Source organism: Hippocampus zosterae, chromosome 17 (genome assembly GCF_025434085.1).
Source record: "Hippocampus zosterae strain Florida chromosome 17, ASM2543408v3, whole genome shotgun sequence".
Classification (NCBI taxonomy): Eukaryota; Metazoa; Chordata; class Actinopteri; order Syngnathiformes; family Syngnathidae; genus Hippocampus; species Hippocampus zosterae.
In genome coordinates, this window is record NC_067467.1 from 10,257,827 (window position 1) to 10,276,637 (window position 18,811).

Consider the following 18,811-nt stretch of genomic DNA (forward strand, 5'->3'; position numbering starts at 1 on the left):
GATAGAAATGCTGTTAAAAAACGTGTCTCCCATTGGTGCCTGTTGTAATTACATCATGTACTGTTGCTCTCGTGCAGCCTGACCGTGTCTCAACTTGCTTTGTCGTAAGCCGGTTGTTGGAGCTGCTGTGTTGTCATGCGAACAGCTGGAAGCAGCAGTGAGCAGACGGTAATCCAGTCGTTAGTCATCCTGCAATCAAAAGCGGACAAGACGGGACACACACTGGGATGTCCTGTGGTTAAAACGATAGCAGACACCAAGAGACGGGAGACAACGCCTTTCAAGTGCATTTGGAAGGTCACTGGATTACAGTGACTGTAAATATTGCATCAAACATAATGCCGCATCTGTCATTCGCAAAGAAGAGCCATCCACTGACAAACAACGAACCCCTCAACTTACAAAACAAAGAAGCATTCACTTGTAACATAATCTTCATATTAATTAATTGTGTCGCCATTTAATTCGTCTCTGTGGAGGGCACGCGGGGCCAATGTTGTCACTAGGCGTAAACATGATCCTAATCTTAATTACTCGCGGCGCCATCAGTTAATCGGCGAGACGGCGTTTAATTTGTTGTACGTTTAAGAGTTGTTCCAATTTAGAAAAACGGATCAAATTGTAAAAGGGTTCGACACCACTGCATCACGCCGAACTGAACACAGAAGCACGTTGCCACAAATCGTGAACATCATCGCTGGATTAATTGATACTGTCATTAGCGAATCAGCACCGAAGTGGCAGATTTCTAAAATGGGGTCTCGGAAAACTGCTTTGCAGTACGCCCTCCGTCCACGCGAAGGCAGTAAAGCGCACAGAATGTGACCGGAAGCCTAGAAGCGAGTATAAAGTGAGGCATCGGAGGAGTCGTCGTTCACTTTTACTCGTGAGATTCTGTCGTTCAAGGTAAGGATCAACTTTTAACAACGAGAGGAATATATTACACAAATGCCATTTTTTCACCCCTCAAGCAGAGCAGCAGTAACTTTGCCTGTCGTCTGTAATGCATGTCATTTCTAACGGCAACTAATGTTATAACAAGATTGTAATACTTGTTGTATTACAATCTTAGTCGAATTAATATTACAAGTGCGTTACTACTATTTTTCAATTAAAGCACTCTTAATGATTCTTGTCATTGATTAATCGACGAGAAAAGGTTTCAAGAGACGCATTTGTACAGTGAAGTCTTGCTCCAGTGGGCCTCTGTGCACGTGGTTAGCCTGCGAGGCGGCTCCTTTAGCTCCAAGCTAACTTTAACATTGTAAAATAGAATTTGCTTTAATTTTTTTTTTTACATTGAAAATTCTCCTGTGATGACGTGCACTGGGCTCTGAGACCACATGGAGATTGTGTGCACCTTTGGCCTTGACAAGTCAAAGATAACTGAGGAGGACCTAGCAAAAATGACACCATCTGTGACCACCTACTTGTAACTTTGGTACACCTTTATATTTGCAGATCTCCACTTACGACCCTTATGGGATCATCCATGTATGGATCCGCCCGTGTTCGGCATCTCTGTGGCCTCACGGGGATGCCAAAGCTGGTCGTCGAGACATGGAGGTATTTTTTTCCCTTTTAATGAAATGATTAAAAATAAATTACTTCTGTGATGGATTGCACTGGGCTCAGAAATTTTCTGTTGATAAAAGTGCCGCTCTGCTCTTGACATGGCAGGGTCTGAGATATGAAGCTTTTTTTTCCTCCAAAAGTGGATGAATCATCCATCTGAAGGTTTTCTTCTTTTCAAAGTCCCCAGGTTGATTGATCAAACGAAGAATGAGCTTCTACATTCTTGTGCACCATAACCTGCCTACTGCAAAGTGTGTCCACCAACCCTGGATGCAGTTCTATCGGGGGCACGCTGATGGCGAGTACCTGGTCGTCAGAAGGACGTGGGCCAGGCGGCGGTCACCCTGAGGAAAAAGCTCACTGGTACAAGCAGCAGAAATGAGGGCCAGCATCTTTTTGGGTGTCCTAGCCCACCAGTGGAGACGGATCTCCATCTTGTCAGTGATGGGGATTATTTTCATCTAAATGTTTAAATTTAATGTATTCTGAATTAAATTATTTTAATGTATGAATGAAATGTTTGTTACTTACAGTATTAGATTTTAGTTGGTAATAAAATGAACCCATTGTCTTAATGGAGTCGAATTATCTCTTTCATGCACAAACTCTGGAGCCCCCAAAAAAGTGGAAACTTGAGCAAATGCTATAATCGACACATTTGCTGCAGAACTACTGTACCACTAAGGATGTACTTGCGTACAAATAATTTGAATCTTGATAGATGTTCTAAAGTCATGATGATGTTGCCACATGCGAGGCAATAGTAGTACAGTACTTGATTCTTGTTTGTCACACCAAAAGTGGTCTCAGCTTAATGTCACTTGTTTCTTAAATCCCCTTGGGGTTAAAAAAAAAAGCAGTAGTATGGAGCAAAGCTGTTGATGTATGAATGATTTTGGGCCTAAAATTGTAAAGTCAACATGTCAATGGTACAGGCTAGAATTTTTAAACCTTTGCTTTGTTGGCATACAAGAATGTTAAAACAATCTGAAATGCAAATTCTGAACAACTTACAAAATGTAAAGCCAAAATGATTTCATCTGTGGTTTTTCGATTTGACCTCCGACATGATTAACTGTCCTTTTTGAAGTGCTGAGATCCCCCTCCCGCCACATATTAAAAAAAAAATCACATTTGCAGCCCAAAAAGTGCATGCGCAAGAAAAACTACTTTCATGAAGAGATTACAAGTGAGTGTAATAAAACCTTTTCATCTTTATTATAATTCTAATTTGTCTCTTAAAACACTATATTCATATGTTTATAGGAATGTGTATATGCATGTCACATACACATATTGTATGTATATATAGATATGTGTGTGGGTGATATATATATATTATACATATATATATTTCCACAGTTCATAACTTTTTTCTTCTTTTTAAATATCTAACTGAACAGAATTAGAATTAAAAAGAGCTTTCTATGCAGTTGAGCCAAATGTTTACAAATTGAGTTTTCTAATGATTTGTCAGGAGGATAAAGTCTGAAGAGTAAAATGCTTCTGCAACTCTTTGGGGATGGGAGCAGGGTGTTTTTGCATAAAACATGCTGGTCAAAAATAAATTGACACAGGGCTCAAATTGGATAGAAAGCGGAAGTGATAATGATAAACATAATAAACACATAATACTGTACCTTTTCATTTGGAAGACAAGAGATTGTGTATAGAGCTTAACACCACATTGACTTAATTCGTCCTTATTGTTATTCTCAAACATCCGTTGTTGGCCAGTCACAGCAAATTATGACAATATTACTGTAAAAGGCAAAAAATAAACTTGGATGTAAAACGAGAGATAGAGACAGCCCTTTTTTCCACTCCATTTTAACAAACCCTCCGTCATTAGCATTACTCGTTACATTAGCGTCTGAGTGCGATACTTCCAAAATAGGATTCAAGCGGGGTTGTGGCCAAGGATGGGTGGGGGGAAGAACCATGAAATGTGCTTGAATGCAAAAATACTTTGTCTGGTAATCAAAGTGTATTGTGGGAATAACAGTAAGGACGACGGCAAAATTAATTCTTCCCGCTAACAATGTCCGTCGGCCGACCTGGTAAAAAGTTGTAGTATGAAGAATCCGAGTAATAAAAGGAGTCCTCCGGGATAGGAAGAACGCGGGACATGGCAGTTTGCATCCAGGAAGTGGCTTTGCCAGACAGGAAGTCTGCAATCTTCTTCTGTATTTATTATTAATACGTGTGGGTGTGTGTATATGCATGTATGTACTGTATGTACAGTATGTGTGTGTGTGTGTGTGTTGGCTGTATTGGCCCGAATATAAGACAGTATTTTTTTGCATTGAAATAAGGCTGAAAAAGTGGGGGTCGTCTTATATTCGGAGTCTAGACATTATACCCATTCACGACGCTAGATGGCGCCAGATATCATTGAAGCAAATGTTGAACTTAACTGCACAGGCCAAAGCGAACACCTGTCACAAAGAATAAAAATAAAAATAGCGGTAGCAGGAAGAAGAAAAATAAAAAAATAGCGGTAAGAAAGAAAAGAGAAGAAAATAATTGAAGAGATAGCAGAAAATGGAGAAACGTAGCGACAATCTGGAGAAAAGTGGGTCAAAGATCGGCCAGGTTAACCGGCAGCTGAGGAGAAGTTCCATCCATCCATTTTCTGAACCGCTTAATCCGAACTAGGGTCGCGGGGGGTGCTGGAGCCTATCCCAGCCGTCTTCAGGCAGTAGGCGGGGGAAACCCTGAACCGGTTGCCAGCCCATCGCAGGGCAAAAAAAAACGAATAACCATGCGCACACACACTCACACCTAGGGACAATTTAGTATGTTCAATCAGCCCGCTATGCATGTTTTTGGAACGTGGGAGGAAATCGGAGTACCCGGAGAAAACCCACGCAGGCCCGGGGAGAACGTGGAAACTCCACACAGGGAGGCCGGAGCTGGAATTGAACCCGGTACCTCTGCACTGTGAAATCGACCTGCTAACCACTGGGCCGCCTTTTAGACTAAGCCATTTAGTTACGAATGTGATTGCACTTTAGTTTACATATTTAAATATTCAGATATTAAGATTTGAATGAGGCAAAGTAACATGCTTTTTCTCTCAAATATATTGTTATAATCATTTGTTTCAGATATACTGTCATTAGTTTCTGTATAAAAAATAATTTGGTGTTCAAAAAGTATTTTTTCAAACTTGAGTCTTGAAAAAGAGGGGTCGTCTTATAATCAGGGCCATCTTATATTCGGGCCAATACGGTGTATACTGTATATAAAGACCTGCATGCATCTCATAAAATTTTGTTTAAGGATGCCTTGAAAGTGTGTTTTTGTCTGTAGATTGGGCTTTTATTCGATATCCTACTAGCGCCCTGACTGGTGTATGTACTAGTATGCTATTTGCAGCCTCTACTAATACAATTCAGCACGTTAGTAGAAAGACAAGGGAACACTTATGGAACAAGTGGGGTACACTACTACAATGACTAGGTTGAATTAGTAGAATTACTGTCTTAGCAGTGATTTTTCCTCTAGTGCATTCCAGTATTGTATGACATTTCTTGCACTGGTAGACTGACTGAGTGCATGAGTAGAACAACAAACTGCATGTTACTAATGAGGCAAAACTGTTTACTATTTTACAATTGTATGTCACTAGAAAGACATAATAAGATTGTACTGGTTAACATCTAGTGCTTCATTAGTAATACGAGAAGCATAAAATTGTTAACTAGTGCACAGTTTTGCCTGGTGAGTAACATGCTTGTTCTACCAGTGCACAGAAATGTCATATAGCAGGAAAAAAAGTAACATCAGAAGTTGGAGAGTTGTTCTCGTGTGCCGAATTGTCTTAATAGCAAGGACAAAATATACTAGTACATGGACAATTCATTGCAGTAGTATGATAGGGACCAAATGCTCAAAGGACTTTCCATAGTGTGTGTACCATTTTTGATATTGTGGGTCTGGGCACTTGTTTATGCTACAACAACAGGATACAGTGACCAGTCTGTACATTTGTCATTAAAAGTGACGTCGGATGTCGATCACAGCGCTGAGGTAAGCCTGGATTTATTCTCCAGTGTCAACCAAAAACCTTCTCGGGCTCCTGTTTTGGATTTCGGACCATTCCTTTGGTCAGTTTTGATATTGTGATGTCATGGCGCTGCCAAACGGCATTTGGGGATGAACGGGTCACATACGGGGAGCCCTTTGTTAGTCCTACCATATCCCGGCGATTCCATTTGAGACACCACGTCATCTTCCGTGACATTTTGGGTCAATCCACCGACTTCTTGCACCGACCTATTCAAGTGAATTCCTCCTCTACCGCCACTTCAACTGCGACTCCCGTCATCCATCCTCCCCTCGTCTCGAGGTGAGAGCACCGACATGGGGAAGGGGCTGCTGGAGAGCCTGTCGGACACCAAAAAAACCAAGTCGGACTTTGTTGCTTTGTTTAGCTGACGACATAAAATTTACACGCTAATATTAAAATAGTGCTAAGCATGCCAGAACGTTTGGGCTTGAATCTCTTTTCCTCCCACATTCCAAAATGGTGCTTTTAAAATTCAGTGAAGACTTCACTCCCCAAAGATGAGCCAGGATAGGCTTAAAATACCGTATACAATCAAGTTTTGTAGCTGACGATTTCAAACTTGGTGTCTATGTTGGATTACAGGTTGCGTTGTTTCTCAGTGGTCAGCAAGTCTGACTCAGAGTCACTTTCTGAATCTAAATCTTAAATAAAGCGGACCGCTCGACCATCCATGCCAGTCTAACGCGACAACCTCTCATCAGTCAATCTGGAGCCATACCTGTCAATCACCGACCTCAGGGCCCGTTCTATGTTCATGCGGTGGCCTACGCGAGTGACGCCCAAATCCAGGTAGTCGTCCTTGGTGAGCGAGGGCAGATGGGTGCCATCAATCTCGTTGTCCAGGAAGCGCTCACGGTGCTCGGCCAGATTCAGGTAGCCCAGCCAGTCGGCCACATCGAACTTGGTCCAGTAGGGCAGCGGCTTGGAGGCGAAGGGCTTGGTCGGGGATGGTGGCGGCAGGTGGGGGTAGCTCAGACAGGTCGGTGGGGGGAGCGGGTGCAGGGGTGGTGAAGACGTCCCGGACAGGAAGTGAGTGGGAGAAAGAGAGCGGGAAACAACCAAGTTGGAGTTTGAAGGAGGAGGAGCCCCGGAAGGTGCAAAGAGGGGTGGCGAGGGTGAGAAGTAGGGGTCCCCAAGCGTGTTACCGGGAGAGGGTGGGGTGATTGAGCCCCGTAGATCGTACATGGCACTGAACAGGGGCGAAGTGGGAAGCAGAGGGAGTGACGAGGGACGGGGCGGGCCCAACTTGGGCCTCTCCGACGGGGAAATGAGAGGACTGGGTGCCCGCTTGCGCTGGAGCATGTGAGGGTCCTTGCGGGACTCACGACTTGGGATGAACTGGAACTCGAGTGCTTTGGTCCGATAGACAGGTCTGTGCTTGGGGGAAGTCGGATATGGGGAATATGATGTCGGGGACAGTGGGGAATGTGAACGGGGAGGCTGTGAGGGGGCAGGAGGCTGAGGGGATGGCGAACGCCCCCAGTTGGGGTACTGGGAGGCGGGGGTCGGGGACGGGCACAGGGAAGGTTGCGATAAAGAGATTGGCGACGGTGACGGGGAGCGAGCCAACGGGGGACTCAGAGCTGAGGCTGAATCTTCTGAGAATCTGAGGAAGAAAAAGAGAAAGTCACGTCAAGAGGTTTGGACTATGTATGAGAAGATAAAATGGGAATAAGGCACGTATGTGCAAGTCAACCAAAGTATCAGGTTTTAATGTTCAAGTTTCAAGTAACAATTGAGCAAGTTGAGTCGAGTCCTCGTTAAATTTCGAGAAAATGACTTGGGTTCAGCATGTCAAGTCAGCCAATCTTGCTCACTCACAACCTGTTTGCTCATGAGCCCCTTTGCGCTTCGTACTTACAAATGTACCCGGACCTACATTGGTACTTGGATAAATTAGCTAAACTCATTTCCAATCACAGATTGGAGTATTTCTCCATCTCAACTATTACTTTTTCCTCACAATTCAACAGAGAACCAACATGAAACTTAGTTCATGATTGACAAGCGATTAATGAACCCAAGTGTGAAGTTAACATACTGTAGCTTACCTGGCTTTGTTGCTTTTATATTGACAGATGAAGTTAAATCGCATTGTTCTGTGTCTTACCTTTGAGTTGGAAACCTTGCATGATGCTATACGTTTCCAGAATTTTATCAAAAACAATCTTTGGAACTCTCTCCCATAATACATGTTCCACGGGGCGGCCGTACTAACTGTTCTTTCAAAAACAAACAAAATGGAACAAAATGCAATTCCTCCAAATGTAAACAGGAAAGATTCGTCAGGAAGAGCAAGTCCAAGTCAAGTCAAGCCTGGTGACTACTAAGTTAAAGCTGAGTCTTCCATAATTTCATACAAACATGTTCAAAGTCCTGAAACTGTCCTTCGACAGACTTGAGGTCAAGTCATGTGAATTGAGTCCCCCACCTCTGATCTGAAGGTCACGAACCGACAAAAAGACCCGTGTACCTGTGTCTGCTCAGTGGTCTCTGGCTGCTCCAGTTGTCCTTGGTTCTTTGCTGCAGTTTGCCGCTCAGGTCATTGATCATGTTTGGCTTCATACTCGAAGCAGGAGGGTAAATCTTCTTCCCTTCTAAAAGTGCCCCAAACTGCCCTCCGGTGTCACCGCCCAATTGTCCTTCACCCCAGAGAGGCTTCATTTCAGGAGTGCGCGGGCGCTCAAAATAAGGTGAGCTAGGACGTCCAAAATTTTGCATGTCCCTGATCCCGTATCCGTCATGGCCGCTTTCGTCTTCCGTCGTGGCACCCTCCTCTGCCCCCTCCTCTTCCTGTTCATGGTCATCCCTTCGCCTGTGAGAGTGGAAGGACGCAGGGGCAGTGCTTGTCTGTCGGTGGAGCTCGCCCCCTCGACTTGCCTCCCTGAACCGGCTGCTTTTCGGGTAGGTTGATGCTGCTGCCGTGGCATTCTGCATCTCGAAAGTTTGCCCGTCGGTGTAGCTCATGTACGACTCAAGAAAATCCCCACGTTCCGCCGATTCTGCTGCTCCACCCGCTAACCGGTTGCCCCGCCTCTCCCCTCGGTACAACCTATCAGCCCGAACATTTGCCAAGATGCTGTCTAAGTGGTGATCGCTACTACTGCGGCTGTCCAGCTCTTCTATGCCCGAGTCCACCACCGTCTCCTGGGATTCTCCCTTCTTAGCCGTGGGGGGTGGACGGTGGCGCTCCCCCGTCCTGTGGTGGGTGCCCTGGATATGGGCAGTGTATGTGGCGTGCGTTCGCTCATGGTAGAGCTGTGTGGAGGTGCTTGTTGTGTTGGCAGCAGCGGTGGTTGTGGCGGCACAGCTTGTGGTCATGGCAAATGAGCCTGTGGCCCGCACAGGGGCGGAGGTGACAGCCGTGGAGGAAAGGGCCGCGGGGCCCCGGTAGGCAGGGGGTGGAGTTACAGTGAGCGGGGGAGTGGGTGAGGAGCGCCCAGGAGCATGGGTGCTATTGTACAGGTGGTGTGGATGGGACACGGACAAGGGCCTGTGATAGGCGCCCGGAGGCGGGGGTGGCGACACCGAGGGTGGAGGTGGGGGTCCGCTTGTTGACGTGGGCTGCAAGATAGAAGGCGAGTGAGGAGGACGTGGGTTGGGCGAAGTCTGTGAGGGGGAGTGAGCAGATTGAGTCAGGTTAGCTACCTCGCTGTCGTAAGACGTGAGGCTGGAGGCGGTGGAGTCACCCGCCTGGGGCGAAGGTAGGGGCGTGTGGGTGGGAAACGTGCTTCCAAACAGTTCTTTTTGGACGGGCGGGGGCGGAGGTGGAGGCGGCGGTGGTGGAGGTGGTGGGGGAGGCAGTATCTTCTGTTGGGTTAGGTTGGGGAGAAGCCGGCGTTGTGAGTATCCCCTGTCGAAGCTGTTGGCAAACTCTAATGGCGGTGGGAGGGGGTCTGCGTAGACAAATTCGTCGTCCGCGTCCACCGAAGGGGCGGGCGGTGGAAGAACCATCATGCCAGACCCGGTGTTCCCAGGAACGTTGGTCGTCTGTTGAGAACTGGTTGGTAGGGTGGAGTTAGTGGTGCGGGACAAGATGTAAGCGTCGGTTTGACTCTCCATCCTGAGGAACGAAGGCCGCCGAGGCTGCTGGGATGCCTGCTCATTAGCGGACTGTTCAGCTCTCTTCACGTAGGCTTCATGCTCTTTCTCCCGCTCTTGTTCCCGAGAGGCCTCCCTCCCCCGGTCCGCTGACCTCTCTCGTTCCTTGAAGCCGGGTTGATACGGCTGGGATTGGTAAGGGTGCGTGTGGACCGTTTTGTCCTCCGAGAAGCGAACTCTGAGTCCCTCGCGAGCGCCGCCACCTTCTCGTTCTCTTTCGCCGCCGCCTGCGCCCTCCTCAGCCCACACCCCCCCTCTGAGGATTCTTGGTGAGGGTGGCCGTCCAACGGAAGGAGTGGTGGCGGCCAGAGAAGAGGAAGTAACCAAGTAGGAGCTGGAGGACTGGGCAGAGGACGACACCGGCTGCGAGGTGATCGTAGATGAAGGGAAGACAACACTGGACATCTGCCGCATGAAGGGGCGCTCTGGGCCCCTCCTCAACCGACTGTCATCTCGTAGGGCACGCTCTCTGGCTGCCAGGGCGAGCCCGAGTGGCGACGTGGGATCCAGAGCTTTTCCTGTCAGGGGGTGAATGAAAGTAGAAGAGGGGGTGGGCTGTCTGCTTGCAGCGGTGTACAAGTCAGCAGGAACAGACTTGGGCTGATAGTCCAGGGTGGGCGAGGAGTACTCTGGTAGTCCAAAGGCTGGAGGCATGCTGCGGGTGTGGTGGATGAAGGTGTCTCCGGAGAACATGCCCTCGTCGATGGATTTTGAAGGCCGAAGCTTGGAGTTCGAACTTTCAGCTTGCGTGTTGAGCTGCTGCTGCGACAGGTGAGCCCGCGTTAGTCCTCCCACACCATCACTACCAAAACCCATGTCCTCATCTGCGGACATAAACAAGGAGGCACTCTTCCTGCGGGCTTCATGAAAGCGTTCGCGGTCCCGGCGAGCCGCACCCACGACGGCCGCCCCGAACTGGCTGGTGAAGTCCAACCCGTCCTGGGCTCGCATGGAAGGCAGAGACGGGGGCGGCGGTGCGGGGACGGAGGGTGGCGCAGGGGGCTGAGGAGCAGGCGTACGAGGAGGAGGACCGTGGGGAGTTTTGGATTCTTCCGCCTCCCCAGGGGCGGGGGTATCGGCCTCCACGCTACTGCCCTGGCTGCTACGGCCACTGCTGCTGGTGGACGGGGCCTTGACGATGATGGTGGGGATGGGGATGGAGCTCTTCTCCACTTTGCCCCCTTGCGTGCCATGGGCTGCTCGCAGGTCCTCCACCTTGGATTGTTTCACCAGGGGACCCTTGCCTCTCCGGGCAACACCTTTAGGACCCCCTGCTCCAGTTACGCTGCGCTCTACCCGTTGGGGTTGACCTGTCTGTTGTTGCTGCGGCATGACGGTCGCGATGCTGGACGGGGGTACGGTGCTGCTGTAGCCCCTCCGAAGACCAGCTGCTTTGACCGCCCCAGCCCCACCGATAGGCTCTCCGGTATAGGCAACCTTACGCGCAGCTGTCCTACTTTGGACAGTATGGGCGCCCACGTGGGAATAGAAAGGTGAATGGTCCACTGCTGAGCCGCCCGCCCTCTCCCGGCCCACTTGGGTTAAGTGCACCGCCTGGGAGTAGGGCTGGTAATATGAGGGAACGACCGAGGACTGCGACACAGAGACGGGAGGCTGTTGGGACGTCTTTGCTCGCCAACCGAGGGGCGGTGCAGATGAAAAGGGAGGGTCTGGTGGAGCTGTGGTAGGGGGTGGAGGGATGTCATCCGGGCCAGGCACTGATAGACTGCGGGCAAACTTCATAGCCGGAGGATGCAGGAACTGCCTCTCTTCCTCGGGCACCCCTGGAATCACAAAGGAGGAAGAAATCAGAGAAGTTGAATTTGACTTCCGAAAGCAGCTACATCAGGCACAGGAAAACGGAGGATGTTTGTCTTTGCCTACCTGCCCGTCTACCCACCGCCAAGTCTGTCCTCAAGTCTTCGGCTACTTACTTTACACGTCAGTTTGTGTTACTGTACATTGTCATGTTACAATATAGAAGCAGTCAAGTGAGAAAAGACTAAGAGTGACACCTTGTGACTCCTCCGGCGCTCACTGGTGGGAATAGAAAAAACATCATGGAAATAGTTGCTCCTCCTGTCTGATCATTTGGAGTTTGCTCAAAAAGTTCCGAAAAATCATTTTGGCACATTGTGACGGTATTGTGAAAGGATTAACTCAGTGCAGTAAAGTTTTTCTTTGGCCTTTTTTGTGATGCGTAGAAAGAGAAGGCTTTATTGGGGAAGAAAAATACTGCATACACGTTAAGTTACAGTACATTCAACGTAGTCGCAAGTCTGCCAAGTCAAGCTACAGTTTTCTCTGGGCAACTAATTTTAATTAATTATTTTTTTGTCTTTGTGGTCAAGTTGTTTTCCACTTGTGTAAAAGAATGTCCCCCCCCCCCCAAAAAAAGACGCGTGAGGCAACGCAGATCAACATGGTTCATTATTAAAGGTAAGCCTGAGTGTTTGTGATTCCAACAGCAGTTTTTATACCTTAACAGTCAAAACCACTACTTAAAAACACTGGTGTGAATTGTAATGTTACTAATTCTATGACACAAATGCATACACACAAGTATGCAAGAATAAATTGCACCCGGCGACTCAACGACAACAGTCAAGCGTACGCCATAATTATTAGAATTACTATGTTGACAGCATAAGCACATGAGAGAAACACAACAGTGGCCTTCCACGTAGACAGGGAAGCGCCACAGACACACAGAGACCAGCACAAGGCAGACCCCACCCCAGTGGGTCCAGAGAACAGACAGACAGGCGGATGCACTCAAGGGCGGACAGACGGACGGGTAGGAGAAACAAACCACCTCACCGATGGATTTTTGCCGCAGCATACCGTGCGGGGCGGCGTGAGGCGTGGCGTAGTGGCCCCGCTCGTAGGCCAGAACCAGGCCAGACGCTGACACTGCCTGGTCCGCGTAGTTTGGCTGAAAGAGCAGACATTGATTTCTTGCAAAAACTGGCGTATACCTTATAGACACTGGGTCACAAGTAAGTTTCTAAAATGACTTGTGTTTTTACAGGTACCTGGATGAATGACTGATTATGTCAAGAACAAAGAATGTGGTTTGTAGAGCAGTATTTGACTGGTTGCAAAGAAGGAAAGAAAGAAGGAAGGAAGGTTAGGAAGGAAGATGGGAAGGCAGAAAAGTAGTTTTAAGAGAAGGAAGGATGTAAAATGAAAAGCTTTGGTTTGAGGGAAGGTTAGACAGCATGAACTTGGTCAAGAAGGAAAAAAGAGAAAGCAGGTTTGAGGTGGAGGGAAAGCGAAAAGGAAGGAAGATTAGGAATAAGAGAAGTGGGTCTGAGGGAAGGGGAACGGGTACGAAAGGTAGGATAAAATGTAAAAAAAAAGGTAGGAAGGAAGGAAAAAAGAAGGGAGAAATGCAGGTGTAATATGGGAGGAAGGAAAGAAGGAGGTGTTGAAGGAAGGACAGAAGGAAGCAAGCAACAAAGGAAATAAGGAGGGAAGGAATGGGGTACAAAGGCGGGAAGCAGAGGCGAGGGAAAAAAGTAAAGTAGAAAGTATGACCACGAAAGCTGGAGGAGAGCAGAGGACAAAGACAAAACATTTTAACTGCATGGAAGGAGGTCAGGAAGAAAGTAAAAAAAAGCAGAGTGAGAAGTCTGAGGGAAGAAGGACAGGAAGTGAAGAAGTCAAAAAAGATTGCAGCAAAAGACAGAAAAGCAGATTTCAGGGAGGATAAGATGAAAGTAAAAAATCAAGAATAGAGAGCAACTCGACCGTAGGGAAGGACAAAAACTGAGAAAGTATTTATTTAGAATGTCCACTTTGTACATAGGACACACCCACGCATAGTCACACACCTCGTTGCTATAGAAAGTCCGTCCCCTGTCCCGTCTGGGGCCCTGCGCCCGCAGCCCCGACGCCTCATTCGTGCTGATTGTCTGCTGAGCCGCTGCAAGAATTTCATCTAGTTTATCTGAGAGCAAGAGCGAGGGTAGGAAAGAAAGGACGGAAGAGGAGGGAACGCACATGACAATGAAACAGGAAAAAAAGGGGACGGCAGCCACGCAAAATGGAATAAACGGGGGGAAAAAAGACGGGACGCGGAAGGCGGGGTGACCATGCTGGCGTCGACGTGGTCTTACTCAGAGCCATCTGATAGACTGTCCTCTTCTTCTCAGCCACTTGGGAGGATTCCAGTTCTGAAAGCAGGAGAAAGAGTGACCACACACACGATCGGGATGAAAACACCGTAAGAGTGGGCGGTAGATTACCTGACTTTTTTTTCCACGGGGCGGCAGCTGCGAGGAGGACAAAAAGGACACTCGTCTTTGGCGGGAGCATGACAGCATAGTTATGCGGAATACTAATAACGTTCCCCGGAGCGGGACATGCACTTGGGTGCAAATACTGTCTTGCATGTGACAACTCAAATTATCCCAAGACACTTTTTTACAAGCACCGGTTACACATTAAGGACATTAAAATAACGCAATAAATAAAATAAAAACTTGCACCTCTTTCCACTGTTGAAACATTCCGATGGCACCACGAGGAGACAAAAACACAGAAGAAATCATCAGTCTGCATTAATTCAATGGTTGGAACCTGGTTTGCAATAAGCATTACTGCCACCTACAGGACCGAAGGGGAAAAAAATCCTCAATTGTAAATTTGCTCGCCATAAATTTTATAAAATCATATTTGGATATTTATCACAAAAAAAAAACCCTTCCTAAAAAGTAAACAAATCTCATCACTGTTGCTCTATAATGTTACAAATTATGACAAACATTACATCATCATAAAAAAAAAAAAGAAAAAGTAACAGAGTTTAACATGAACAGTGGCGTGATGGCCCGATGTCAATACGTGACTGTGTCGGGCCACCCAATCAGGCTTGTGCAGATTTCATGAATAAATGTAATGAAATCGACTTTTTAAATATTCCACAGTTTGAGTTTGATTCACTCAAATTGATCAATCATTCTGTCACTTTTCCTGCGCTGCTATAAGCAGAAGTCCTATTTTCTTCACAGAATGTGGCTTAACCCATTCAGGGACAGCGGTTACTACAGTGGATAGCTCATCATGTTATCATCATTGGTGTATGAAAGTGTTAATGTAACAAAGTAAAAGCAGCGTTACTTGAAAAGTACGCCCTTTAAAGAAATCTGAAAGCGTTGACTCACCCATCTCCTCCAGCTCCGATGTCATGGACTTGGACCGCAGGGCGATGGCGGGTGCGCTCAGCCTCTTGCTTTGCTGCGGGACTACAACGCAAGCACAACGATGGCCACAAGAGGTCACTCGTGAGGATTGCATCTAAATCACCCTTTCTTGAAGGCTTACTTTTCTTGCGGGCGCCCTCCTCCATGTCTGGGTTGCGGGTCACCATGACAACCTTGACCATCAGACTGTTGCCGCCCTGCCGGATCATGTTGACCACCTGGCGGTGACCCACCTTCACCACGTTCTGACCGTTAACCTGGAAGACGTTTAGATTCTTTTTCCTGCTCGCCACTTATCAGTGCGGCTACCGACTTTGGAGTTTTTTGAGAGCCATTGTGATTTTTTTTTTAAACCGTTTTTCAAGTTGCTTCACGAACCAAAGAATATTGCCTTCGGATAATCCATTTAGTTTTAAGCTAACAAATAATACAAAACGCCATTGACTACCCCAAAGGCAACTCACATATTTAAACAGTGAAAACCGATAAGACAGCAATGCTCACAGTAATATAGTCTTTATCCTCTGCAAGGAACGACCACTATTACTGTGGCTTACTGAGAAGCTGTGCTTTTTTTTTCCCATGTACTATATCCCCGAAGGAGGTCATGCATTGCCATTCATTTGAACCCTGACCTCCACTTAACCTATTGTTGAGACAAGGGGGATGGGATGCGATTTTTAAAAGGCACATTTGCAGGTTTTGAAGTCATCCGACAATCATTTAAGTTGATTTGATCTTATTATATCATGCCGAATTAAACACAGAAGCACATTGCTACTACTTGTGGCATCATCTTTGTTTTTACGAGTCGCGTCATCACTTTATCAGCAATCCCACATAAATTTGCTCGATTTTTAAATGGACTCTGGATGTAAATGCCATGAAATAAAAGGTGGACCTCTGAACATTTGGTCTCATGTTCAGTTTTTGATCTGAATCGAATATGTGCAGGTTACCTCGATGAGGAAGTCGCCCATTCTGAGACCGGCCCGCCAGGCCACGCCGCCCTCGTCCACCGACTCCAGGTATTGCAGAGCGGGGAAGGCGGGAGTCGGGGTGAACTCCTCGATGGGGGTCTGAGCTGCAAAATGGCGAGAAATGAACACGGTCCTTGTCGTTTGCGTTGTGCGGAGGTCTTCTTCCTCACCTTTGGCACCTCGTAGCACAAATCCGAAGCCCTCGCTGTCTTTCTTCTGCAGAAGCACCGTCTTCTCCTTGATGATGTAGTCGCTGGTTGGGAACACAGAAGGCCAAAATGAGACTTCAAACGGTATCGCTACCTTACACACTGCACAACAGTACTGTAAGATGGTAAAAAGGCGTGGGGGGGCTGTTGTCAAAGCATCTGATGAGACGCTTTGATTGTACTGTCATCTTAGAGCACGCACACCCATTGTGCACAAAATCAGACTTTTTATGTGACCAAAAAAAAACACTAAATCATGAGTAACCAGGGAGAGAAATGTTTGCATTGATGTCGAACATCTTTGAAGGCTTAGCTTTGTTTTATCAGCCTGGCTGAGTTTCACAAGGCTTATTTTCTATGGGTTTTAATTCGGGTCTCTGAGTTAAAAAATAAAAAATAAAAACACCTCAAAGGAGGAGTTATTAATAAACACCAGCGATAACTTTGAATACATACGACATCCGGAAACAAAGGAAATAGGTTAAACTCATCTTGAGGTGATACAGAGCTACTGTAAAAACCATCAAAAGTCAAAAAGGCAGTACAGCAATTTAAAAATAAGACACCTATAAAAGTTGCACGGGTTCAAATAAGACAACCAGAATCCTCCATCAGTTGTGCTGATTTACGTGAGACACTGAATCTCTGAAATGTTATAAGATAAGATAAGATATCCTTTATTTGTCCCACACTGGGGAAATTTACAGCCTCCAGCAGCAAGAATGTAGGTAGAAAGAAGAAGAAATAAAAAAGAAAAAACAAACAAACACTGTTCATTTAAGTCCAATATAAATACAAAATGGATAAATCGCAGTGCTATTTACAATTGTTTTTCACATCATTTAATTATTAATTATTTTAATAATTATTTAATTATTATTATTATTATTATTGTTGTTATTTTTATTCAGCAGCCTGACCGCAGTCGGTAGTTATGCAGTAAGGTAGTCGGTTATGGGGGTTAAAATAGGATTCGCAAAAGTCGCACGGTATTTATTTTTAAAAAAATCCTCCAAAGTTGTGGAGGAAATAACAGAAGACAACTGTAAATCTCTGAAAGGTTGTATAGGTTACAAAAAAATGTAAAAAACTACCGTAAGTACCCGATAAATTGTGCAAGTTAATACTATCACAAATCTTCCAGAAGCTGTGCAGGGATGAATAAAATTACCGAAAATCTTCCAAACGTTGCACAGGTTAAAAAAACAACAACATATTTAATCCTTCCAAAGTTCATTCATTCAGTCATTCATCTTCCGAACCGCTTGATCCTCACTAGGGTCGCGGGGGTGCTGGAGCCGATCCCAGCTGTCCTCGGGCAGTAGGCGGGGGTCACACCGAATTGGTGGGCAGCCAATCGCAGGGCACACAGAGACGAACAACCATGCACGTCCTCACTCACACCCAGGGACAATTTAGAGTGATCAATCAGCCTACCGTGTTTTTGGAATGTGGGAGGAAACCGGAGTACCCGGAGAAAACCCACGCGGGCCCAGAGAGAACATGCAAAGTCCACACAGGGAGGGTGGAGCTGGAATTGAACCCGGTACCTCTGCACTGTGAAGTCGACGTGCTAACTACTGGACTACCGGGCCGCCTCCTTCCAAAGTTGTAGAGATAAAGATAAAGCGGCACAAGTGACACAGCTGCGGATAAAGCTAGCGTACAGCCACCAATAGCTGAGTAGTTCAGTTTAAGAAGAATTCCCCCATTGTGCTCCGCAAGCCTTTTTGAGACTCTTGACACTTTTTCTCTCTCTCTCTCTCACACACACATTCATACACGCACACAACAGAAGAATCAAAGCAGTGTTGTGGTGCCGCAAGCTCAGCTCAGACAATCAACAAACAGGAGGAGAAGTGATGTTAAATCAAGTAAATGCTTGCGGCTTCGAGGGTATAATGCCTCTTCCAGGGGTGATACCCTAAACAAAATAAATAAATAATAACTTGGGGTCAAATACTTTGGTACAAGTGTTTTTCTTTGTTTTCCATGCCGGGACGCAGCTTCTGATATTTAACTCATTCACTCCCAAAGACGTTTTTAAACGTCTTTTCAGACTTGGTCTAGAATTGGCTGGTACTGAATGAGTTTTACAGGTACACGCACCCCAGATGGGACTGTATCTTAGCAGGCTTTGGCTCGGTTATCCACGCTCTCGATTCCATCCGATTCCCCAAGCCAGGCTTACTTGCACGCCTGCTTGAGCACCATCACGGCACAGAACACTGAAACCAAAGTTGTAAAGTGTCCCCGAGCATGCTACGGATTGCCGAGTGCGCCGGTTTTCCTCGGCTCTCTTGCAACGTTTGTATCGATACTTCTCAACCACGTCTAAGAGCAAGCGTTCCGTGCCCAAGTCTGCTTCTTCCAACCATGCCGGAGTCCGGGGACGTTTCCAGAAACGTTGTCGTCAATTATTCAACTTATCTCTATGCAAAAGCAAGCGCAGCATGCTACAGCCCGATGCTTACAACTGTGGACGTGGCCAGGATATGTCGGGCATGCGGGCTTTTCGAAGCCTTTTTTTTCCATTTGTTATTTCTCTTATGGGTTCTAATTCATAGCAAGTATGAGAAACATTCCACACAGTTGGGGTTCAGTTTTTTTTCACCTATTCTAGGTAGCACTAATCAGCAATAAGTAGACCTGCACGGTATGGAT

The 18,811-nt window shown here is 46.6% G+C and overlaps 1 protein-coding gene, 2 long non-coding RNA genes and 2 other non-coding genes across 7 annotated transcripts in view; 4 read left to right on the plus strand and 1 right to left on the minus strand.

Moving 5' to 3' along the window:
- LOC127589522 (uncharacterized) overlaps window positions 1-18,811 on the plus strand; it is a 134,340-nt gene that overhangs the window by 60,935 nt on the left and 54,594 nt on the right. The window lies entirely within an intron of this gene.
- On the plus strand, window positions 874-2,150 carry LOC127589519 (uncharacterized). The gene is made up of 3 exons (XR_007959427.1): window positions 874-906; window positions 1,462-1,566; window positions 1,756-2,150. It is a non-coding gene; the product is annotated as an uncharacterized LOC127589519 (long non-coding RNA).
- LOC127590573 (small nucleolar RNA SNORD88) lies at window positions 1,306-1,397 on the plus strand. The gene has a single exon (XR_007959698.1). It is a non-coding gene; the product is annotated as a small nucleolar RNA SNORD88 (small nucleolar RNA).
- Window positions 1,605-1,694, plus strand: LOC127590574 (small nucleolar RNA SNORD88). The gene has a single exon (XR_007959699.1). It is a non-coding gene; the product is annotated as a small nucleolar RNA SNORD88 (small nucleolar RNA).
- Window positions 2,770-18,811, minus strand: part of shank1 (SH3 and multiple ankyrin repeat domains 1) — a 50,504-nt gene continuing 34,462 nt past the window's right edge. For 2 of the 3 annotated variants that reach the window (XM_052048682.1, XM_052048683.1), the window contains 12 exons: window positions 16,109-16,191; window positions 15,918-16,042; window positions 15,080-15,215; window positions 14,920-15,000; window positions 14,245-14,253; window positions 14,002-14,028; window positions 13,873-13,929; window positions 13,588-13,703; window positions 12,572-12,686; window positions 8,124-11,535; window positions 6,369-7,256; window positions 2,770-5,967 (listed from right to left, as the gene is read on the minus strand). In XM_052048682.1, the coding sequence (XP_051904642.1) occupies window positions 5,889-5,967; window positions 6,369-7,256; window positions 8,124-11,535; window positions 12,572-12,686; window positions 13,588-13,703; window positions 13,873-13,929; window positions 14,002-14,028; window positions 14,245-14,253; window positions 14,920-15,000; window positions 15,080-15,215; window positions 15,918-16,042; window positions 16,109-16,191 (5,128 nt within the window). In that variant the 3' untranslated portion in view covers window positions 2,770-5,888. The remainder of the gene's footprint in view (window positions 5,968-6,368; window positions 7,257-8,123; window positions 11,536-12,571; window positions 12,687-13,587; window positions 13,704-13,872; window positions 13,930-14,001; window positions 14,029-14,244; window positions 14,254-14,919; window positions 15,001-15,079; window positions 15,216-15,917; window positions 16,043-16,108; window positions 16,192-18,811) is intronic. The other variant, XM_052048681.1, reaches the window with a different exon arrangement.